The following is a 24,883-nucleotide window of genomic DNA, read 5'->3' as shown; positions in this document are numbered from 1 at the left end:
CTGAAAAGGCCCTCTCCCTAGTTGCCATCCTCCGAGCTTCCCTCGGAGTCGGCACTCAGAGGAGGACCTTAGATGTTGAGCGCAGTGTACGGGTAGGTTCATGTCGGGAGAGGCGTTCCGTCAGGTATTGCGGTCCCAAGCCATGTTTTGATGACAAGTTCCACTTTCCCCAGCCACAGTTACAGACCAACAGAGCTGGAGAACATCAGGGTGGGTTGGCCTAGGGCAGGGATCGTTCTAAGAGAAGCGATAAAGTGAGGTGGTCCTATCCTAACTGTCATTAGAAGTGGCCGGTTCTGGAGTCATTGGTCCATTTAGCTCTGTTTGGTCTACAACCGGCCGGCAACACCATGCCTGTGGCCACACTAGCACCCACCACAGCCCCCCTGAGCGCCTACCATCTGTCCAGGGTCTTAACAAGTGACTTTACCGGTTCTACCTGGAGATGCTGGCAGCTGAACCTTGCAAAGTAAGGGCTCCTCTCCCTGTGCTGCTGCTGCCTTTCCCCTTGCAGGGACTACACAATAGCGCACACCCTTAGCGGAACACCACATACTGATCTTTGTCCACACATCTAGGAGGTGTGCTGGCTCAGACCATCAGTGCATCTAGGCCAAGAGCGGGGGAGAAACTGTGCATCTCCAGCTGTTCTACTGCAACTCCCATTATCTCTGACTATGCTGAGGTTGATGGGAGGTGGCCTAGAGTTGAGGTGGAGAACGGGTCTCCTTCCAGCTATTGTTGCAACTATCTGGTTGTACCAGCTAGCCAGACACTTTGAGGAAGCCCACGCGCAGGCAAAGGTGATGACTTCTCCCCTCTCCTGTTAGTTTGCAAAAACTTGATAGGCAGAGGTAGACTGTCCCTGACACTGGATGTTCCATTGAGCTCTCAAGGCCAATAGCTTGTCAGACCTCTTCCCCCAGCGCTGCATTTATCCAGCCCTTCCCCACACCTGTGCATCAAGGCCCCTGCATTTACTATGGGACTAAACATCCCTTCTAGCTCTCCCAACCTACTGCCAAATCAAATTTCACTGGCAGATCCTAATCCGAAGGAGGACAGAACAGCAGGGCTGCTGCCAAACTGCCCAGAAGCCTGTGGTTAGGGGCGGGATATAAATTTAATAAATAAAAGCCAGGTTAGCAGTGGCGTCTGGGTGAACAGTTAGCTTCTCCCTGGCCTGGACAGAAGGGGAGAAAGTGGCTGGCCTTAGTCCTAACTCCCCACTGCAACATTCACGCGAAGCAGAGGTGGGCAGCAGCACCTCCAAAGGAAGAGATTAATTTGAGCCACTTTTAAATAACAAGGATAACAGTAAGTAGACAGACTCATTTGCATAGGAAAGCCTTCATAGAATCCTAGAATAGCAGAGTTGGAAGGGGCCTCTAAGGCCATCGAGTCCAACCCCCTGCTCAATGCAGGAATCCACCCTAAAGCATCCCTGACAGGTGGCTGTCCAGCTGCCTCTTGAAGGCCTCCAGTGTGGGAGAGCCCACAACCTCCCTAGGTCACTGGTTCCATTGTCGTACTGCTCTAACAGTCAGGAAGTTTTTCCTGATGTCCAGCCGGAATCTGGCTTCCTTTAACTTGAGCCCGTTATTCCGTGTCCTGCACTCTGGGAGGATCGAGAAGAGATCCTGGCCCTCCTCTGTGTGACAACCGTTCAAGTCTTTGAAGAGTGCTCTCATGTCTCCCCTCAACCTTCTCCCCGCCCGCCCAACCTGGCGCTAGCAATGTGCAGATTTCCGTTACGTCTGTGTTTCGCGGATTGCCAGGCGTCTTTCGTTCGGTCCCTGCTCATTGGGAGAATCAGATTGTTTTTACTCTGCCTTCTTAACGCCCCAGCCAGCGACGACGCCTCTCAAGAAGCAATTCACACACAAAGGATGCCCCCGCCCGCACCCAAAAAGGAGGAGTCCGAAGGCTGTGTGCAGTTCAAGTGAATATAGCATTTATTGAGCAGCATTATCAATGCAGAATAGTTGGGACTAATTATTTGCAGTCCTAACGAACAACAGCTGAATTGGATATGGGTAACTGTGCATCTATACAGAAGGGGAGGCGGAGGCGGAGGGGGCGGGAGTAACAGGGAGGTGGTTGTCAGCCGGTCGCTACATAGTCAGTTCCTGCATGAAAAAGAGAAAGAACATCAGAAGAGCCCTGAGGCTGGATCCGACCAAGGGTCCGTCTCGTCCAGCACTCTGTTCCCACAGTGGCCAAGCAGCTGTCGGCCGGGGACCCACAAACAGGCCATGAGTGCAACACCACCCTCTCACCCATGTTCCCCAGCAAGTGGTATACGTAGGCCTACTGCCTGTTATACTGGAGGTAGCGTACAGCCAACCGCCTCCTCCTCCAGGAATTAACTCTCCCCACGGCCTGAGTTCGATGCCAGTGGAAGCTGGTTTCAGGCAGCCGGCTCGGGTCGACTCAGCCTTCCATCCTCCCGAGGTCGGTAAAATGAGTACCCAGTTAGCTGGGAGAAAGGTAATCACGGCCAGGGAAGGCAACGGCGAACCACCCCGCTATAAGGCCTGCCAAGAAAACGTCAGCGAAAGCTGGCGTCCCTCCAAGAGTCAGTAATGACTCAGTGCTTGCACGAGAGGTTCCTTTCCTTCCTTTTCCCATTTGATACTTGGTATTGACATGTCACATTGACTCAAACACGATGCTTTTCAGAGGAGTGATTTCATGCACTTGTCTAGCAAGCAAGCAGAAATCCTGTCAAGTGATGCATGGGAGAACCAGGCTTTGGTCTACGACTGGGAAGGATGAGAGAAGGTGGATTCTAAACAAGGCACCGAGCTGGGGCAGCCTAGCTGAGGCCGGACACACACACACACACACACACACACACACCCTTCCCCAACCTGGTGCCCTCCAGATGTGTTGGGTCTGCAAACTGGAGAGAAAGGCAGCAAGAAGGAAAGCCTGAAGGAGAAAGAGAAGGTTTCCTCAGGGTTTTTTTCTATCAGATCCCCTGCCAGAAATAACAGGGAGGCTTCTAAATAAACCCAACACTGGCTTGGATCCAGATTTAGCCATGCTTAGAGTAGACCCACTGAAATCAATGGCACAGGTCGGTCATGACTGACTTAAGTCCTGCTGATTTCAGTGGGTAAAGGTGACTCAATATGGATCTAGCCCACAGAGAAAAGTAGCCCAAAAGGAAGCAAGAAACTCAGACGTCTCTGCGGGGCTCAAGTCAGCAGTATCAGAAGAATCCTGCCCCCATAGAGCAGCCTACTCAAACCTGTATTGACTACAGCCCCCAGCATTCCCGGCCAGCATACCAGCTGGCTGGGGATGATGGGAGTTGCAGTCTAACACATCTGGAGGGCACCAGGTTGGAAAAGGCTGCTCAGTGGACTTGACTTAGGGACATACTTTGGAGACAAAGTTGTTGTTGTTTTGGAGTTGTAATTTTTGTGACCCACCCAAAGAGCCTTGGCATTTATTTATCTATTCATTCATTCATTCATTCATTCCCTGCCTGTCTACTGAAAATGGCACTCAAGGCAGCTTACAAAACAATTTTAAGTAGATTAAAACTAGGGTGACCCTATGGAAAGGAGGACTGGGCTCCTGTACCTTTAACAGTTGAATAGAAGAGGGAATTTCAGCAGGGGTCATTTGTAGGCATGTAGCACCTGGTGAAATTCCCTCTTCATCACTACACTTAAAGCTGCAGGAGCCCTACCCTCTTTGGTATCTGTCACGCTAGGCAGGGCTCCTGCATCTTCAACTGTTGTGATGAAGAAGGAATTTCCCTAAGTGCTGCATGCAAACAAACGGCACCTGCTGAAATTCCTTTTTCTCTGCAACTGTTCAAGATACAGGATCCCAGTCCTCCTTTCCATAGGGTCACCCTATTAAAACAATGAAATACATTAAAATACAATAAATAAAACCAACAGACCCATTTCCATGCCAAAGGCCTTCTTGAGTAAAGCAGTGTTTGCCTGCTAGCAAAAGGACAGGAGAGAAGAAACACACCTGCCCTCTTTTGGGAGGGAATTGTACAGCCTGGGAGTAGCTACCAAAAAGGCCCTGTCTCGGGTCACCACCAAACGTACTTCTGAAGAAGTGGTCTCAGAAGAAGGGCCTCTCCAGAAGATTACGAATCAGGCAGGCTTGTATCGGAGGAGACAGCCTTCTCCAAGGCATATGGGGCTTTATAGGTCATAACCAGCACTTTGAATTCTGCTCAGAAACAGACCAGCAGCCAGTGAAGCTGTTGTAACAAGTGAGTCTCAGGCTCCCTAACCAGGCCTGGCCAACAGTCAGGCCGTAGCATTCTGGACCGGCTGAAGTTTCTGAACACTTTTCAAAGGCAGCCCCATGTAGAGCGTGTTACAGCAGTCCAAACGGGATGTAACTAAGGCATCCATGACCCTGGCCAGATCAGACATAGCCATTGAGCAGCACAGAAATGAACAAGGTGACACGAACGCCGACGGGAGGAAGAGGAGCCACCAGGCAGAGGTGTTCTCTGCACTGTTCCCTCATCAGTGGGCACCGACAGCAAGTTCTCATCGGGGCGGAGTTCTGCACCCACCGCCCTGGCCAGATGGTCCCCGGGCACCGGACTCACCATGATGGCGTTGACGATGTCGTTGTTGTTGTGCCGGAGGGCCCGCACAGCCTTGGGACGCGACACGTTGGCCTGAGCCATGACCAGCTCGATGTCTCTCACCTCCAGACCCGTTTCGTCCACCTGGAGAAAAAGCGGCAGCAGTCGACCAAGGTCCCACCTTGGGCGCCAGAAGCACGGCCTCCATCTTGTGTGCCGTCACCCACACACCCAACAAAAACCCATCCAGCCTTTTATTGGGGGAGCTGAGGGAGGCTGGGGTTACCTTGGCCTTCGGAATGAGCAGGGTTTGTGTGTGGGGGGGGGGTTTGAGGAGCTCCCAAGCACCAAGAGGTGGCCCTGAAGCCGGGCAAACACTGGCCCAGGGTGCACGTCAAAGAGGCGATGCTCGGATATGGGAGTCCGGATTGACAACGACCTCCATCTGCGTGGCTCTTCAGGGTCTCCCTTACACAACTCCCGCTGGTGAAAAGAAGGACACCCGCCCTTGCCCAAGGAACCAAGAGGAGTCCTTGCTGTCCTTCGGAGAGCCAGGCCGCTGTGTCAGCTTGTGTGCCTTGGGGGAGGGGGGCGGTCCTGCCCCTGGGGACTCAGCACTGCGCTGGTTCTCCTCTTCCAAACCCAACAGGTGCTGGCAGGGAGGAGAACCTACCACAGAGGGAACTTACCACCTGCTGCCCTCCAGATGTTTTGGACTACAGCTCCCATCAGCCTCAGCCAGTCACCGGCTGAAGTGCCCAGACATCAGCACACCAAAGAGCACGGCCGTGCCCCACAATGCCGCTGGGCCACCGGCCAAAGTGCTAGATGGCTTCAGCCAGAGTGCACTGGCTTCCTCGGGCTGGGAGAAAGCCAGCCGGCCGGCACGCGGCGAAGCCGCCCTGACCAAGGTGCCAAGGGAAGGAGTCGTCCTCCACCCCACATCTTGCTCCAGGGAGCTTCACTGACCCCCTGCCTTCGTCCACTGGGGGTGAGTGACAGACTCGGCACGCCATTCCCCCATCCCCAACTGGAAGTGGGGAGCGGCAGGTGGGTTGTGGGGGGTCCCCTTGTTATTTCAGAGATCAGACGGATTCCTCTTCCCACACCAGAGTTGCCCATCGCTGTCTCGTCGGAGGACTGGCCTCACACTCTTTCCCCAACCCCGCCCTGTCCTCACCTCCTCTTCTTCCTCGCTCTCCTCCTTGATGGTGAGGGTGGGGGCAGTTTCTGTGATCAGCGGCGAATGCTCCACGGGGACCTTGAACTTCTCCGCCGCAGCCTTGTGCACCTGCTGCGAGAGGTCTTCAATCTGCAGGGGGGGGGGGGCAGACGGGGGGGGGGAGAAGCTGTGAGGGCCGGCCCACCTCCCCTTGCCTCTCACGACAAGCAGGATGGTCTGGCCTGTGATGCGTGTGTTTGGGAAGCCTTCCGTGAGCTGAGCCCTCCCGACCACAGAATCATAGAATAGCAGAGTTGGAAGGGGCCTACAAGGCCATCGAGCCCAACCCCCTGCTCAATGCAGGAATCCACCCTAAAGCATCCCTGACAGAGGGTTGTCCAGCTGCCTCTTGAAGGCCTCCAGTGTGGGAGAGCCCACAACCTCCCTAGAAATGTCCAGCTGGAATCTGGCTTCCTGTCACTTGAGCCCGTTATTCCGTGTCCTGCAGTCTGGGAGGATCGAGGACACGGAATAACGGGCTCAAGTTAAAGGAAGCCAGATTCCAGCTAGTTGGGCTTCTTGTCTTCGATCAGTAGATCACTTGAGCCCGTTATTCCGTGTCCTGCACTCTGGGAGGATCGAGAAGAGATCCTGGCCCTCCTCTGTGTGACAACCTTTTAAGTATCAGAAGAGTGCTATCATGTCTCCCCTCCATCTTCTCTTCTCTAGGCTAAACATGCCCAGTTCTTTCAGTCTCTCTTCATAGGGCTTTGTTTCCAGACCCCCTGATCATCCTGGTTGAAGGCAGGTCCTGGATCCAAGCCATGCCCTTGAAGGAGATTTCTCGCCTCCTCGCCAATCATAGAATAGCAGACTTGGCCCCCGCTCAATGCAAGAATCCACCATAAAGCCTCCACCCTAAAGCAATCGCTGGCTTCATAGCAGGGGTATTGAACCTTTGGCCCGCGGGCCAAATCCAGCTGTCCTGGGGTCCCCAGAAGACCCCACCCCTTTCCCCTGGCCCAATCCCCTTCCTCTGAACATTTCCCCCGCCCCTTTCTAAAAATTTGGAACGCCTCTCTTAAGGCTAAGTTACTGGCAATAAGCTAAAAAAGGCTGCCGTTTGGGGTGTTTCTGGCCCCGCCCCTTTGCCTTTGGCCACACCCACCACTGGAAGACGGCCCCCGTGAGCTTCTCTGAAATTGAATTGGGCCCTAGGGCTGAAAGAGGCTCAATGCCTGTGCCTTATAGTCATTTTGCAGGGAGATTTCAGCCACGATTCTGCATCTGCTGCTCAGACGGACTTTCCCTTATATGAAAGCAACTTCTAGTCTTTCCCCAGGGGACGGGGGGGTGATCAGGCGCCCCTCCCCACCCCACCCCAAGGGTTCTTGCCCACTGGGCTCCAACACGTGCCCTCCCCTCCCCTGCCCCACCGCTTACTTTGGCTTCTCCAAAGACGATGTAGATGTCCGAGGCCGGGCTTTTGAAGACGTCCGGCTTGGTGATCACAAACAAGATGTTCTTGGATTTGCGGATCGTGATCCTGGTGACGCCGTGGATTTGCCGCAAGCCCAGCTTGGACATGGCCTGGAAGGGAAGGAGATGCCGGCGCATTAGGGCCAGGAAGCCGAAGGCCCAGAATGCACCTCGGGGAGCCTTCTCCTCCCTTGGGATGGAGAACGCCTGCGGCCCTCCAGAAGGGGATGGACTGCAATTCCCAGCATGCCTCACCGCTGGCGAAGGCTCATGATGTCGCAGTCCTCGAAGGCCACAGGTTTCTCACCCAATTTAGGAAGACGGCGGAGCAATTGACAGGCAGAAAACTTCCTGAGGCCATTTAGCTGCCTTGATGCAGGAGCGCCTTCCTCGAAGGAAAACTAGGCTGCAGGCCGAGGAAGCATTTCAGCTGTGTCTTAAATAGGGTGACCCTGTGGAAAGGAGGACCGGGCTCCTGTATCTTTAACCGTTGTATTGAAAAGGAAATTTCAGCAGGTGTCATTTGTATGCATATCGCACCTGGTGAAATTTCCTCTTCATCACAGCAGTTAAAGCTGCAGGAGCCCTGCCCTCTTTTAAATCTGGTCACTCTAGTATAGCTCCTGCAGCTTTAACTGTGGTGATTAAGAGGGAATTTCACCAGGTTCTCCATATGTACAAATGACACCTGCTGAAATTCCCTTTTCTATGCAACTGTTAAAGATACAGGAGCCCTGTCCTCCTTTTCATAGGGTCACCCTAAAAAAGGGAATTTCAGCAGGTAGCATTTGTATGCATGCAGCACCCGGTGAAATTCCCTCTTGCAGGAGCCTTACTCTCTTTTGTATGTGATCACTCTAGAGGGCAGGGCTCCTGCAGCTTTACCTGTGGTGATGAAGAGGGAATTTCACCCGGTGCTGCATGCATAAATTCCCTCTTCATCACAAGTTGAAGTGGCAGGAGCCCTGTCCTTCTTTTCACATGGTCACCCTAGTCTTAAAGGAAGTGCCCTCCAGAGGCATGGGGACTGCAACTCCCATCGTCCCCACAAGGGCTGGGAATAATGGGGTTGTAGTCCAATTCCTCTGAAGAGCGTGGGGTTTGGGAAGTTGGCCTTAAGTATCCCCCTCTCGCTGCAGCCTACTCAAGAGCGCTTCCTGCGCTTGGAGCTGGTTAAGTCAGGGGCCACCGAGGTTCTTACAAAAGGGGAGCCGCTCCTGGCGGTTTCCAGTCAATCCCTTCCAAAGCTTGGAAGCAAACAGTGTTCCTTTTTAAGGGATCTCAACCCCGCCCAGGCCCCACTGGACAAGCCCCAACCTTCAGCATGGAGAGATGAGTGGGGTGGTTTAAGAACTTCTCCAAGAAAAAGCCTGGCCTCACTAGAAGCTTTAGAAGCAAAAGCGAGGTCCAGACGTGACCCCCCCTCATCTCTCATTACTTATTTATTTATTCATTACATTTCTATACTGCCCAATAGCTGGAGCTCTCTGGGCGGTTCACAAAAATTAAAAACATTCAAAGTATAAAACAACAGTATAAAACCATAATATAAAATACAATATAAAAGCTCAACCAGATAAAAACAGCAGCAATGCAAAATTACAAATTTAAAACACCAAGTTAAAATGTATTTATAGACTGTTAAAATGCTGGGAGAATAAAAAGGTCTTCACCTGGCGTCTAAAAGCATATAATGTAGGTGCCAAGCGAACCTCATTAGGGAGCTCATTCCACAGCCGGGGTGCCACTGCAGAGAAGGCCCTCCTCCTGGTAGCCACCTGCCTCACTTCCTTTGGCAGGGGCTCGTGGAGAAGGACCCCCTGAGGATGTCCTTAGGGTCCAGGCAGGTACATATGGGAGGAGGCATTCCTTCGATAGCCTGGCCCCAAGCCGTTTAGGGCTTTGAATGTCAATACCAGCACTTTGAATTGGGCCCGGACCTGGACTGGCAGCCAATGAAGCTGGAAAAGGACTGGCGTGATGTGGTCTCGCCTGTCAGTCCCTGTTAGTAAACGGGCTGCCGTGTTTTGTACCAGTTGAAGTTTCCGGACCGTTTCCAAAGGCAGCCCCACGTATAACGCATTGCAGTAATCCAAACAATTACTTTCACCATAATTCCAGAGCAAGGCAGACAGTGGTCAAGCGCCAGAGCCTCTCTCCTCGGCCACCCCTGCAAAGCCAGCGGCTGCTCTTTATCATCGGGTGTCATAAGCACGGCTAATCCCCAAAATCGGTGACGAATGCAGACAAGCCTTAAACAGGCCCTAATCCGTCCCATCTCTCAGGGCGGTCTCATCCAGATCTTCCAAGGAGCCATGGCTGAGAGAGTCTCCCCCGGCTCCCTGAGAATATCTGAAGAACTTTTAATGTTGCTGGTCAGCAACTTGGGACCAGGACACCTAGCAGACCGCCTTCCCTTACATACACCCAGACAACAACTACGATCCTTCAGAGGAGGCCCTGCTCATCATTCCAAGACGAACAGAAGGTCGCCACGAAGAACCTCAGCAGCAGAGCCTTCTCTGTGGCGGCCCCCACCCTCCGGAGCACCCTCCCTCGTGCGGTTCGGGAGGCGGAAAACAGAATATCTTTTAAACCTCTCCTGAAGACATGCCTTTCCGCACAGGCTTTCCCTGGTCTTTAACGTAGCTGGCCTTTTAAACTTTTAATGTTTTAAATTCATACTTGTATTTTATGTTTTTTAGTTGTGCACCGCCCAGAAAGCTTTGGCGGATGGTCAGTAAAAAAGAAGAAGTAATAAATAAAATAAATAAAATAAATAAAAATAAACTGCTGGTCTCAGGGCCAAATCTAACCTGGACTGCCAAATCAAGAGCCAACACACACACGAACACACCAGATGTGTGCATGTTGCTATTGTCCAGTCACAACAGCAGTAGAGGAACACCTAGCATCGATTGTCATGTGATTGTGGGGGTGTTGGGGGGGGGGAGCAGGCAATAGTAGCCCCAGATAGAGCAGGAAGGGAGGACTCAACTCACTGAGGCAACTCTCTAAATTCAGCCAATCTATGAGACCAAGAGGGAGACCGTTTCACTACGTTCAACATCTAAGGTCCTCCTCCGGGTGCCTACTCCGAGAGAGTCTCGGAGTGCGGCAACGAGGGACAGGGCCTTTTCAGTGGGGGCCCCCAGACTGTGGAACGCTCTCCCTGACGAGGCTCACCTGGCGCCAACGCTGCTATCTTTCCGGCGCCAGGTTAAGACTTTCCTCTTTGCCCAGGCATATGGCGGCACATCTTAATCTCCCACATGTTTCGTTTTTTAACAGTTTTTAATGCTTTATGTGTGTATGTTCTGTGTTTTAGAATTTTAAATTTTATATACTCATTTTTATCTTAATTTTAGAATTTCTGTAAACTGCCCAGAGAGCCCCGGCTATGGGAGCAGTATATAAGTGAAATAAATAAATAAATAAATAGACTGTTTCATAGACAAAGCAGGCCCCCCCACCCGAAATCGGAGGCACGTCGAAGGTGGCTAAACCGGGAAGACCACAACAGAACTGTTTTTAAAAGATCAAACTATCTTTTGATATTTTGGCCCTTTTCATACAATATTGGTTCCCATGGAAAAAATTAGACATATTCGTGTGGTCAGGGTGGCGCTACTGCGGTTAAATATACCACGACAAATGATTGGATGCGGTATTTGTCTTTGATGTTTTCATCTTTTTACAGAAGTGGGTTATGCTCGATCGGATTTTGTTTTGTTTTTTCAAAACAAACCAACGTGGTGCATGCTTCATTTTGGGTGGCAGAAGAGGGCCTGTTGGGGCGAGGGGGGTGGGTTGGGCGGAGGCGGTCAGTCGCATGGTTGACTTCATGTACCGACCTTCCGCGCTTTCTTCTCGCTCCGACTCTGCTTCGCTTTGCTGATGGATTCTTCGCCGGTCCCCAAGGAGTGCGTTAGTTGTGCCTGGGAGAGGCAAGAGAACATCAAAACGTCAGAACAGCCCTGAGGCTGGATCAGACCCAGGCTCCACCTAGTCCAGCACTCTGTTCACACAGGGGCCAACCAGCCATCGGCCAGGGACTAACAGAGCAGGACGTGGTGCAACAGCACCTTCCCACCCATGTTCCCCAGCAACTGGTGCACACAGGCTTACTTCCTCAGATACTGGAGATAGCACACAACCATCAGGGCTGGTAGCCATGGATAGCCTTCGCCTCCAGGAATTTATCCAACCTTGGGGGGGCGGGGAGTCTTACAATTCCTCCCAGACTCCTGAAGTGAGAAACTTCACACAGGAACACTAGAAGCTGTCTTACCTCAGGTCTGACCTATGGTCCATCTAGCCCAGCATTGTCAACACTGAAACAGCAGCAGAAACAGTCTGGGATTTCAGGGCGGATTCTTCCTTGCCCTGCCTGGAGAAGCTCCAGTGATCTATGGTCCTGGTCCTGAACCTATTTCCCAGCGCACCCAACCCATTGCCCTGAGTGCCCATTGAGGCCAATGGGAGGTCTCTTTCTTACTTTAAATACAACTCGGGGGGGATTTTCAAGGAGGTTGCAAATGGCATGGGGGGGTTAAGACCCCCTCCCTGCATGACAATTAAACTTGGTGGGGGGGACCTTCCATTGGTGTCAAAGCAGGCTTTCCTCCCTAAGCTTAGCTGCAGAGGGCAGGGGCAAGGGTCTTCTAAGACAGAAAGACGAAGAAGCGGGAAAAGGCAGAGAGAGAGAAATAAATTGTAATCGAAAGGGAACTTCTGGTTTCAGGTGATCCACAGCGGGGTGCAAATTAATAGAAGAATTTATTTCGCTTGAGCCGATTAGGAGGAGAAATTAACAGCCTGTCTTTGCTTTCTGCGGAATTAAAATTAAGCCTAGTAATTATTTCTAAGTTTGCATATAAAGGTATTAATTAGCATCTGCAAATTTTATGCAGATTCCATAGAATCACAGAATAGCAGAGTTGGAAGGGGCCTACAAGGCCATCGAGTCCAACCCCCTGCTCAGTGCAGGAATCCACCCTAAAGCATCCCTGACAGAGGGTTGTCCAGCTGCCTCTTGAAGGCCTCTAGTGTGGGAGAGCCCACAACCTCCCTAGGTAACTGGTTCCATTGTTGTACTGCTCTAACAGTCAGGAAGTTTTTCCTGATGTCCAGCCGGAATCTGGCTTCCTTTAACTTGAGCCCGTTATTCCGTGTCCTGCACTCTGGGAGGATCGAGAAGAGATCCTGGCCCTCCTCTGTGTGACCACCTTTCAAGTATTTGAAGAGTGCTACCATGTCTCCCCTCAGTCTTCTGTTCTCCAGGCTAAACAGGCCCAGTTCTTTCAGTCTCTCCTCATAGGGCTTTGTTTCCAGGCCCCTGATCATCCTGGTTGCCCTCCTCTGAACATGCTCCAGCTTGTCTGCGTCCTTCTTGAATTGTGGAGCCCAGAACTGGACGTTTTTGGGTTCTGTGGGCCTGGGCCACCAAACCTTTTAAGTGGCTTGCATGACCGTCGCCCTCCCAATACTTCCTTGGCTTCTAGAATCTCCCTTTTCCTCTCAGAGCACAATACCTGCGTCTGAGCTGTCCGTGGTTCTGAAACCTCCGGTTCTTCCAATTCAGGGATTGACCCTTCATTGCTTTCTGAGTCATTAGAAGATCCTGGAAAAGAGAGAGAGAGAGAGAGAGAGAGAGAGGAAGGCCGTTACTGAAGTCATGTTCCAAGCGTCCCAGATTTCAGACTATTTTTAAAATCCTCCTTCCTTTACACTCTGTGAGCCTCTCCTTTTGGTTCTGGGCTTTTCAAGTAGATATGGCTCCAATTCACAGAGGATTTTTTTAAAATATATATATTAAGACCGAAACAGCCCTTCATCAAGTAGTGATTACAGAATAGTTTACAACAACGACAATGACAACAATACAAAATTCATTTAAAAATAAGGCATGCAAGTATCAGACTTCAGAAATTTAAAGAGCCATTCAAGTTATCTAAAAACGCCTGAGCAAATAAACATTTTAAAATAGGGCGGTAATCTATTAAATAACCATCATTATCTTGATGGACTACAAACAGTGGAAAGCCACAGAATTTTTTTTTTTTAAAAAAATGCAATGCAATACAAATACTTAAAAGAATAAAATATAGTAGAATGCAAAACAACAAACAGCAGAGGAATCAATAAAAACAGCAAGAAAAATCTAGAGGTAGATCTGTAAATGGCCCAGGAGAAAAGTCTTTGTCTGACACTAAAAAGGTAACGACGTAGGCACCAGGTGAGCCTCGTTGGGGAGTTCATTCCATAAGTGGGGGCCACAAATGAAGCGCCTCTATTCGGCACTGGTTAGACCTCATCCCGAATATTCTGGGCACCACACTTCAAGAAGGATGCAGACAAGCTGGAGGGGGTTCAGAGGAGGGCAACCAGGATGATCAGGGGTCTGGAAACAAAGCCCTATGAAGAGAGACTGAACGAACTGGGCCTGTTTAGCCTGGAGAAGAGAAGATTCAGGGGAGACATGAGAGCACTCTTCAAATACTTGAAAGGTTGTCACACAGAGGAGGGCCAGGATCTCTTCTCGATCCTCCCAGAGTGCAGGACACGGAATAACGGGCTCAAGTGACAGGGAGCCAGATTCCAGCTGGACATCAGGAAAAACTTCCTGACTGTTAGAGCAGTACAACAATTGAATCAGTTGCCTGGTGAGGTTGTGGTCTCTCCCACACTAGAGGCCTTCCAGAGGCAGCTGGACAGCCCTCTGTCAGGGATACTTTAAGGAGGATTCTTGCACTGAGCAGGGGGTTGGACTCAATGGCCTTGTAGGCCCCTTCCAACTCTATGTGGGAAGAGACATTCCTTTAGATACTCTAGTCTCAAGCCATGTAGGGCTTTAAAAGTCAACACCAACACTTTGAATCTGGCTCAGAGTAAACCCCATGGAACACTTCCGTTCGAGTCAACTTGCCAAGGGTTGGGGTGCCAGCCTGATGGGATCAACAGGACTTCCTCCCTTGCAAGCAACGCATCACCTTGCCACCTGCGCCATTGATCCATGTCTAGGCTACGTCGCTTCTGCTCCAGTTAGCGGAAAGCCCAGGTGGTTGGGGATTTTCCAAGACTTTGCCGATGCCCGTTGTACATTCCCTGGCTGGCTGGCCATGGAACACACAGCCTGCTCATTTGCCTTCGCCGCCCGGGCCGGGCTGTGTCTCTGTGCAAATACAGCTGCTTTGCCAAAAGATGGAGGGGGAATAAGCAGCACTGGGCAGCTCTGCCTGCAGCTGCTGCCGACTGCCACTCGAGCCCAGCCAAACCGGCACCCGCTCCGGTCGTGTTTGTCACAGCACTGAGAAAGATGCCCTCCAGCCACAGCGTCCGGACACGGCCTACCCCTCCCCAGCGTTCCTAATGCGGCTGCTTCACCAGAGCCAAGCATTTACGGAAAGGAGTCATTAGTGCAGCCTCCCCATGGCTACCCAGGGGGGGCAAACCAGCCATGCTGTCAGGAGGGCCGGGATTGGAACTCCTGCATTCCTCCCTCCACCCACCCAAGAGGTAAATGCAGCCAGGGAAGCCACCAATCACAGCAAGCCCTCGGCATTGGAGGGGGAGGGGGATTTGACTCTTTCACTCTATGCCATTTTCCTGATCCAAATTGCCCCCCGTGCCATTTTCCTGGTCCAAATTGTCCCCCGTACCATTTTCCTGGTCCAAATTGTCCCCCGTGCCATTTTCCTGGTCCAAATTGCCCTGACCCAAAGCTGCAATTTGTTCCTGAAGGAAAAAACACAAAATGACACACATAATGATGCAACAGGGACACAGTGGTCCTTCCTTTAGGTCAGCCCCAGTTAGGGCTTAAGGAAAGAATGGGCAACTTGGGGCCCATCAGATGGTTTGGCCAGCAATTTGGCCAGCCCTAGCTAGTGTAGCCAACAGTGAGGGGTGATGGTGCAAACGTCTGCAGGGCCAGAAGTCTTCCACCCCCTGCGGCTTCAAGGCTGCTGCTGCAGTGCACTTAAAATCCATCTTGCCGCTAATAGCATTCCATATTATATTCACTTTAACCGCCACTGTTTTCAGATATTACATTTGGAACATAATTGAGCTTCGCTTGCACTATTTGTGCGTGCGAGGAAACATTTCTCTCTCTCTCTCTCTCTCTCTCTCTCTCTCTCTCTCTTTTAAACCGCAGGGGAGAAAATCAGAAGAGTCTAAGATTAAGACAACGTATTGCACACAGAGCACTGGAGGTTGTAGACTGCCCTTCACCAAGCCAGTGCATTCCAGATGTGTTGGACTACAAGTCCCATAAGCCTCAGTCACCATGGGTTTGACTGGAAGGAGCCACATCCCAGATCAGTGACTCACAGGGTGGGGGAAAGGACCCACACACACACTTTGTTCCAGTGTGTCACGGTCAGTATGAAGTTTCCGGGAAATGACACAATGAGGAAATAATGGCCCTACGGCATATCTAACCATGGCCAAATAAACCCTCATGCTGAGAACAAAATCTTTCAATCTTTTGGGGGTGCAAGACTGAAGCGCCCTTCTGAAAAGCTAGGTAGGAAATGAGGAAGCCACAGCAAACGCGCCATTCGTTCCAGAACTGACACACACTTTTGCTCCCATGCACCCCAGCAGAACCCCACCAGGGCCACTGCCGCCACCCACACCAGGCCCCGAACCAGTATTGCTGCCACCAGCCGCTACCGCTTGCCTGCCTCCTTCCCCAAAAGTGCTATCCAGCCTGGCAGCTCCTTTAGAAAGGTGCCAAGCGGCCGCTCAGCTCTGTAAGGCACCGAACAGCCGCCACCTGATATTTCCCATAATGCACTGCCTGAGGTCAAGGGTGTTGAACCGCTTTCAGCTCAGGGGCTAAATTTAATTTCAGGGAAGCGCTTGCAGAGGGGGGACGGACGTCCCACTGGGGGGCGGGGCAAAAGGGGGCAGGACGAAGATACCAGGAGACTTCAGCTTAACGCTCTCGCTGCCTGCCGGTCGCTAAGCCACAAGGGTGAAATTTCCACCGTTTAGAATTGGGGGGGCATGAAAGAGCAGGGGAACCCCCGAACGACGGTTGAGGGAAAGGGGGAAGGGGCTTCGCCACTTGGAGCACTCTGGGGGGCTGGATTGGGAATCCAAGAGGCCTGGATTTGGCCCACCAGCCTGACCTTCCGCGGTCCTGCCCTACGCCGATGCCAGCCAGTGCATTTCGGCCGGTGTAAGGCCAGAGCCACAGACCCCCGGGGCTCCCACCCCAAAGAGGTGCCACTATGCAAGCACAGCCTCGGGGGGGGGGCACGAGGCAGAGACTGTGGCCCACAGCACCACCCGGGCAGCAACACTGGCCAGGGAACCCACGGCAGCAGAAGCCCAGGCCGGCTGTGGGGGCCCTGTTGGCAGCGCTGTCCCAAGGGGAAACTCCAGCCTGGCCCCGGCCCACCTTGACCCAAACGGGTGCAGCAGAGGCCGAAGGAGCGGTCACCTTTGTGGTTGGCCTCCTGGGTACTCTTGCCCACCAGGGGCTTCTTCTCTTCCAAGAGCAGCATGCCCGCTGCCTCCCTCAGGCTCTCGATCTCCGGGCAGCGGTACGACAGCTCCCTCTCGCTGGAGGAGGAGGACGACTCCAGCAGAGCGGACCCGCGATCGGCTCGCTTCTCGCCCGTGGAGACGGAGTCCTTGCCTCGGGAGTCTTTGTTGCCGGGCAACCGGTTCCGGCCTCTGGAATCTTTGCTACTGGGAAGCGGGTCGGCTCGACAGGGCGCCAAAGGCCTGGAGATTTCGAGAGCTGACAAAAGAAGCAGGTTAGGGGCACGGCTTGGGGAGGAAGGGGGTATACGTCCCTTCCCACGGCCTTTCCCTCCAAGTCACATAACTATGGGGTGGGGATCTCAGTGGGTGCCAACCATGTGTCCCCCTTTGAGAGTCAGACGTAACTCCTGAAGTTGGAAGCCAGGAATTCGCAACGAGCCTTCAGGAATTCCACGTGGCTCTGAAAACGCCCTGAAAACCTTGGCCGAGAGTCTGTTTATTGGCTGAAGTGGTATCGGGCGTGGCTGAACCTTTGACGCCACCTGACCTCGGCCTTGTCTTAAAAAATACTAAACCCTCCTGAAGTGGAGATGGCCTGGCCAGGCTCAACACGGAGCCCTGGACCATTTAGGCAGCATCACTGATGTAGGCGGAGTTTTACAGAATCAGAAAAAAGGGAGCCATTTACAGTTGGGACCGTGAGGGAGAAGAGACAAGGAGGGAACAGTGGTGACCGACCGAGGTCTGGGGGCGAGGAACGGCGCAGCAAGGAGAGCACAAGCCAAGAGGGAGAAGAAGCCCCCAATATGCCCTGAGGATGACGCCCACCGGCCAACAAGGGATGAGAGCTGGGTTCTGGAGGAGAAACCTGAAGGTCGAGTGCACCACCACCACACAGGTGTGTGCCTGTTCACTTTTATCACACCTTCCAATGCAAATATTTCAAGAGAGGAATTCGAATATATATTGGCCCTGTTCAGACAACACGCTAAGCCATGACGGCTAAGCGTTTTTGAGCTAACCATGATGGCTTAACCTGTCATGTGAACAGCATTTTTCCTAACTGTGGTGGCTACATAACCACGGTTTAACCATGCTTACTAATCGCTTGCTGCAAAAGGGTTAGTGGCCCTAACCACGGTTTAGTGTGTTGTCTGAACAGGCCCATTATATACATCAGCCTCCCTCAACCTGGGGCGCTCCAGATGTGTTGGACTACAACTCCCAGAATGCCCCAGCCAGGCTGGGGCATTCTGGGAGATGCAGTCCAACACATCTGGAGCGCCCCAGGTTGAGGAAGGCTGATATACATGATACAACCCAGCATTCCTGGCCATTGGCCAAGTAAGCTGGCTTAGGGCTAATGGGATTTCAAGTTCAAAACATTTGTAGGCCATCAGGTTGGGGAAGGCTAGCCCTGGGGTTGTGCCAGGGAGTGTGTGTGGGGGGGTGTACAACCATGCTACCTGGACACATAGAGATCTAGCAGCTTGCGGAAGACACCTTCACGTTTTGATTCAGATGGGGACCGGGAAAGGCAGCCTTACCTTCCACGGGAGGTTTTCTGGAGTCCCGCAGGAGGAGCAGGGTCTCTTTGGAAGGAGCGTGTCCCTCGTCGGGGCTCGCTGTAGAAGCGGGAAGCCACGAGGTAGCGGCTGGACCCTGGGCGTGGCCCTCTGAGGGAGGCGACGGCAGCGGCAGGGGCGAAACAGCAGGCACTTCTGAGGGCTCAGATGGTGGAGATGGAGGCGGCGAGATGGGAGCCCCCTCTAAGGGACGAGATGGGGGGCGCTCCGGGGGCGAAGGAGCAGCAAGAGACCCTTGTGACGAGGCTTCCAACGGCCGAGGCGCCTGAGAGCGAGGAGCAGCGGAGTCCGTGGGCCAGAAGGTGGCTTCAGGGCTGAGGTCTCCCAGGCTTCCAGAGAGATCTTTTGAGGGAACTGGTTCTTCTTCCTCCTCCTGATCCTTCTCCACTTGACTAGCCTCCGCAGTGGTACCTTCTAATCTCGTCTCTTCCAATTCTCTCTTCTCGATTCTCTCTTCTGCCGTAACATCGGATCCCAGACTCTGGAGTGGCAGCTCTTCCGGCAGGACTGGAGCGGTCCTTCCATCAACCGCCTCCGCTGCCTCTGCCTCATCATCACTGGACAAGCAGATGCTATCTTGGGCTAGCTGGCCTGCTTCTTCTGAGCCGGAAGCCACCAGCTGGTTGGCAGGCCTCTCCACCACCTCTGAAACGGGGGCCACGTCCTCTCCTTCAGGCGGAGGAGTTTCCCGCCCCTCCGCCTCCCGTTCGTCTTTGCCCACGCCTTCCTCACAAGGTTGCCAGGCGTCCACGTCTTCACCGGCAGCAGCAACGTCATCCGGAGAAGCCGGAGACTCCGACTCCTCTTCGGAATCTCTCGTCTCTGACAACTCTGGCGTGAGTTCTCCGGAGGAGTTCTCCAAGACGCTCTCCTTAAGGTGACCAAGTAGGCTCTGGGCTTCTGCTACGAGTTGACTAGTGATGACACTGCTCACGCCCCCAAAGGAGCCTTGCAACATGCTAGTTATTTGCCGCTGATCTGCTAGAACGTCCGGAGACGCCACTCCTCCAGCGGCACCCAGCAACAAGGCACCCAGCGGATCAAGCCGGGCTCGGGCAGCCGGTAATCTCCCCGCGGTGACCATGTCAGGCTCAGTCAGGGCTGCATTGCAGGTCTCCGAAGCTTCTGCAGCCCCAGCGTGCTCCATTTCTACATTTCCACTGGAAAGGTCATGTTGAGCAGCTTTGGGCTCTGTCAAATAGATCTCCTCTTCAGAAGCAAAGAAGAGTCGCTGGCTGCTGCCAAGCACTGGAAATGGACTCCTTTGTGACGCAGCCCGGCGTGGGACGGCTGAGCAAGGCGTCTGGGCGAGAGCAGAGTATCGCAGACCCACGGCCATGCTCTGCTGCAAAGGTTCCTCGGCTGGAGAGATCTTCAGCGGCATTGCTGAGCGTTCAGCTTCAACAGTTTCAGTCTCAGCCACCGGATGCTCCAACTTGGATGGAGCCACCGGCGGTTCCGGCGGCGGAGGGGGCCTCTCCTCCACTACCTGGCCTGGGCTGCCCCACATTTGCTCAGGAGTCGGGAGTTCTTCGTTGCCTCTCTCAGGGTCCGGAGAACTAGCCAGCACAGTGGTCTCACTGAAACTATCCTCGGCAGCTGTGAAAAAGCTAGAATCCGTGTAAGAGCGGGAGGTGGAGGCCTCAAGCTGCTCCGGGGAAGATAGTATTAGATCCCGCTCCTTTGCCGGACAGATGAGTTCAGCATCCAGAACAGGGAGGAGACCCTGAAGCAGAGCTTGGGCAAAGGTCTTCTTGGGCAACTGTGGCTGTTGCTTGGGCAGGTCACCGGCACCATCTCTGGAGGGTGCAGCAGGAATGGTTCCCAATGGGGGAGGCCCTGGGGTGGCCTTGGCTTCCCAAGCTTTGGTCTCCGAAGGGCGATGGCCATCCGAAGCCGGCGGTTCCGCACGTGCCACACTGCCCCGAGCCTCCGGCCCCTGTGGAACTACTAGCTTGGCATCTTTGGTTGTTGCCAGGGAGTCTAGATCCTGAATGCCCCCAAGCTGGGGCCATTCGGTGGCCTCCTTCCTACCTGCTGACTCAGGGTGGCTGACTTGGCTGGTCAGATCCCCAGTGGTGGAAACCCGTCTCTCCTCTTCCTCTTCGTTAGGGCTTGCGGGCAAGGGTGGACCGTTGCCATCAGCAAGACGAGGCGGGACGCGAGTCGTCTCATGACTCTCGGCCTGCAACACATTCATGTTATCGTCTCGCAGGTCAGGAGGCTTGACGGCCAGGGAGCAAGCATCGCCTCCCAGAGCCGTGAGGGCTCCCGATCCCAGCAGCCCCAGGGCATCCGCGGGAAAGTGTTTCATTCCAAGCTGGTCTCCAAGCTGAGCCGCTCCTTCTACTGGCGGGATTTCGGCAACCGAGTCCGCTCTGCTGCATTCTTCACTTTCGAGTTCAGAAGCTGTCTCCTCTTCCTCCGATGGAGTTTCCCAACTCTGGTCAACATCACCCTTGTCCAACAACACTTGATGTTGCTCCTCCAACTCCTCAGCCGCTTCCTCTGGCTGGTCATGCCCTACAGGAGCCTCTTGCCTCAGCTGAGACAAGAGGCCCTCAGCATGCTCTACAGTTTCCTCTGCAGCTTCCTCAAAATGGCTACCCGTTTCTGGCAGTGACGGCCCATGGTGGCGATCGCTGGGTGGAACCTCTCTCCTGTTGGCATCTTTGGCTTCGCCAGTCTCCAAGCATGGTGTGAGAGGTTCGGGGATTCCCCCCTGCCCTCGTGCCGGCTCCTTCGTGGAGAGATGTCCGGCGTAGGCCTCCCTCTCTGGCTCCTTTGTGCCTCCCAGCATCCCAGGCACGTCCCAATTTGGAACTTCAGAAAGCTCCCCCTCATCTGTGTGGGGCAGAGGCGCTGCTGCCTCCAAGTTGACCTCACTGGCTGCCACAAGCACTTTCTCCTGTGTCTCGCCGAGCCCCATGAGGGGCTGAGAGTCAGGTTTCACCTCCGGAAATGTCACCACCACACCGTCCTCATTGTTGTTCATCTGGTCGAGAGAGGAGGCCTCAAGTTCGTCCTCCGACTCAAAGCAGGCAATAAGGCACTCCTCTGTTGGCTCGCTGTCGGCTCGGATCACTTCCGGCTGCTCCAAGATGGCCGCCTCGGAAGATTCCAGGAGGGATGCAAATGGCGCCTCCTTCTTCTCTGGCTCCATGTCCAACGTCCCTCCATTCGGTCTCCCCAAGTCCACGGAACCACCTCCTGAGGCACCGTCTTGGTCAAGGAGCTCTAGCAGCCGTTCCTCAGACTCTTTCAGCCTGGCACCGATATCAAAGGCAGACGCGTCACTCACCTCTCTCGCCGCCGGCGCCGCAAGCTGAGCAGGACACGGCTTTGGATCCCATCCCAGCGGGATGGCGGTTCCCACACAAACCTGGCCTATCCATCCTTCCACAATCTGGCCCACCGGCTGAGGCTCCCCTGTGGCATTGTCCAAAGGAGGCAGGGTGTCTGCCTCTTCGTCCGTGTCAAAGCAGGCGATGAGACACTCTCCGGGATCGGGGCCGCCTTTCTCCAAGGCCTCTTGGGCGTCCAACAGAGACTGGTGCTCTGAGGAGGTGTGAAAGGGGGGCGTTCCCCTTGGAGACTCGTCGTCTTCGCTTCTGGTCTCCTGAGCCAACGGTCCTGAAGTAGCTGCCATGTCCTGCTCCAGAGGAGACCCCCACCCTTGGCCAATGGGAGAAACACTGCTGCCTCCCAAACACTCGGAAGAATCACCGGGATCTTCGAGATTCGGCACGGCTTGCTGCCTGGGGACAGCCGCTGTCTCAAAGGGGCTCGGAGCTGCGGCTTGGCCCCCACAGGGCGCCTCGTCCTCTGTGGCCTCATCCCGGAAGGAGCCTCTCCCCTCAGGCTCTCCCTGGGCCTGCGCTTGCCTTCTGCATGCGGCTGTGGCGGCCGCATCCTCATCCGTGTTGTAAGCATCTGACGACGTCTCCATCTCGCTCTCACTGCCCGAGCAGGAGGGCCCTGGCTCCACGCCTTCGCTGGCCAACGCGGGCTCTCCACCAGCCTCTTCCGCGACCACCGCGTACTGCTCGACGCTGTAGAGCCGCTCGTCCTCCTCCCCGTTGTAGGAGGCGGAGTCAGAGGATGGCGAGGTGTCGTCCTGGTAAGCGAAGGACTCGTCCACCCCCTTCGTTGATGGAGGTCTCCGAGAGCGAGTGCAGGAAGGAGGCCGAGGCACTGTCGTCGTCCTCGACGCCGTAGAGGGCGTCGTTCTCCGCTGGCACCTCCCCCTGGGGGAACAGCGTGATCTCCACAGACTCCGCCTCAAAGAGGAGGCTCCCGCGGAAGGGCAGAAGCAAGGCCGAAATCATCTGCTCATTCGCGGCGCTGTCCACGCCGTCGTCGGGGGAGGAAGCTGGGGTCTCCGCTTGCGGCCTGTCGGACACCTCAGCCTCGGAGGGGCTCAGCACGGACGTGCTGCCGAGCTCCGACGGAGACCCAGGGAAGGCAACGAGTGGATGGGGCAAGGGTCCGGGTTCAGATCCAGCAACCCCCTTCGGAGAGTCTCCGGCTCCCACGTTGTAAGAAGGCAAGTCCTTCTCCTCCTCAAAGAGCTTGTGGGCCAAGGTCCCGGAGCTCAGGTCTGCTTCGTCCCCAGAGCTGTCCTCACTCTTTGGCGAAGACAGGCTGGGCCGCTGAGGGACGGGCCTACCGGCAGCCATTTCGGAGCCCCAGTCTTCGTCTTCCTCCGGAGTCGTCTGCCCGTCATCTTCGCCTTCCTCATCATCTTCTGCGGGAAACGAGGGCTGCACTAAAGTGTTGGAAGAGAGCGTTTGGAAGGTCCCCTTCCCTTCCAAGTCCGGAGGCAGGCGGGACGCCCCGGGCAGCCTCGCCTGCCCCTCCGCCAGCTCCAGCTCCAACGGGGCTTCCAGGGCTTCCGACTCGGCCATCAGGTTGGGCGAGCAGGAGGGGGAGGTGCTGGCGGTGCCCGAAGAGGCCCAGCTGCCGCCCTCGGCGGTGATGTAGGAGCCCGAGGGCGAGGTGGGCGGCGAGCAGAGGCCCTCGTTGTCCGTGTCGGCCTGCTCCTCGCTCAGGCCCTCTTTGGAGAACGGGGGCTGCCTGAGGTGGGAAAACACAGTCCGGATCGGGGTGGAGGGAGCCGTAAAGTAGAGCTCCGGGTCCAGCCCGCCCTGGGGCCTGACCGGCAGGGCTTGGGCCTCGGCCAACTCCAGGGGAAAGTCTTTGGCAGGGGCAGGGGCAGGAGGTGGGGAAGGCACGTCAGCCGTCGGTTCGCCCTGAGAGACAGATGGCACCGCTGCCGCTGCCTCCGGCTCCTTGTGCTTCAAGAGGCCGGGCAGAGACAGCCGGGCTTGGCGCTCGCTCAAGTCTCTTGCGACCGGAGCGGGAGGCTCCTTTGCAGCCTCCGGGACCTGAACTTCCACGTCGCTTGTTTCCTCCTCGCCTGAGCCGTCTTCCGAGATGCCAGGTTTGGTGGCGGCAGCCTGCAGCTCAGCCCCCGCCACGTCTTCCTGCCCCCCCAGGCACTGCGTCTCCTCTCCCATCACGATCCTGGTGTCCAGCATGTCCACGCTGGGAGGCTCCCCGAGGCCTTTGGGGACCACCTGGGCGGCTTTCGGGGCCTGCTCCATCAGGACCTGGCCACATTCGCTCAGGGCCACGAGGCCCGCCGCGGCACCGCCCGCAGCCATGTCGCAACTGGCCCCTTCCGGCTGAGGTCGGTCTTCTTTCTTCGCCAGCAGGAAAGCCGGCACACCTTTGCTGCAGAGGGTGGGGTCCAGGGGGAGGTCGGCCTGGCAGCCGGGCGTCACCACCGGGGAGATCTGCAAGGGCGTCAGGGCATCGCCGCTTGGGGTCGAGGAGGCGGAGTTGTTCCGAGAGCCATCTGCAAAGGGGGCGTGGGGGAGCGGGAGAGAGAGAGAGAGAGAGAGACAAAGGGGGAGAATTGGGGAGAAGCAAGGTTAATCCAGAAGCTCTTCGCACCAGGCAAGGAACGAGATCTCAATACCTGGGCTGGGTGTTTCGAGAAACGCTAAACCTGCTTATCTTACAGGGATTGTAAAACCCAAAGCCTGGGATTACTGGCAGACAACAGCCAGGTGAATTCTGTTCTCTGGTTCACATGGTTTGGGGTGGGGAGATGTGGCTGGCCTTTCCAAGCACACAAAGTTGTTGTTGTTTTCAACAACATCATAGGGGGGGAAATGTGGTGATCCCTAAACGAGCCTTCCTCAATCAGGTGCCCATGGGGATGTGTCATAGAATCATAAAATCATAGAATAGCAGAGTTGGAAGGGGCCTACAAGGCCATAGAGTCCAACCCCCTGCTAAATGCAGGAATCCACCCTAAAGCATCCCTGACAGAGGGTTGTCCAGTTGCCTCTGGAAGGCCTCTAGTGTGGGAGAGCCCACCACCTCCCTAGGTCACTGGTTCCATTGTCGTACTGCTCTAACAGTCAGGAAGTTTTTCCTGATGTCCAGCTGGTATCTGGCTTCCTTTAACCTGAGCCCAATATTCCGTGTCCTGCACTCTGGGAGGATCGAGAAGAGATCCTGGCCCTCCTCTGTGTGACAACATTTTAAGTATTTGAAGAGTGTTCTCAT

At 54.6% G+C, this 24,883-nt stretch overlaps 1 protein-coding gene across 1 annotated transcript in view; it reads right to left on the bottom strand.

Annotated features, from left to right (window-relative positions):
* Positions 1–2,092: 2,092 nt before the first annotated feature.
* Positions 2,093–24,883, bottom strand: part of NACAD (NAC alpha domain containing) — a 63,931-nt gene continuing 41,140 nt past the window's right edge. Inside the window, 9 exon segments of the mRNA XM_063147577.1 lie at positions 2,093–2,129; positions 4,598–4,720; positions 5,757–5,888; positions 7,182–7,328; positions 11,072–11,155; positions 12,752–12,840; positions 16,672–16,974; positions 18,266–22,448; positions 22,450–24,164. Coding sequence (XP_063003647.1) covers positions 2,115–2,129; positions 4,598–4,720; positions 5,757–5,888; positions 7,182–7,328; positions 11,072–11,155; positions 12,752–12,840; positions 16,672–16,974; positions 18,266–22,448; positions 22,450–24,164 — 6,791 coding nt within the window. The 3' untranslated portion in view covers positions 2,093–2,114.

This window comes from Elgaria multicarinata, chromosome 1 (assembly GCF_023053635.1).
Source record: "Elgaria multicarinata webbii isolate HBS135686 ecotype San Diego chromosome 1, rElgMul1.1.pri, whole genome shotgun sequence".
In the NCBI taxonomy this organism is placed as follows: Eukaryota; Metazoa; Chordata; class Lepidosauria; order Squamata; family Anguidae; genus Elgaria; species Elgaria multicarinata.
This window is presented reverse-complemented; position numbering and strand designations above follow the sequence as displayed.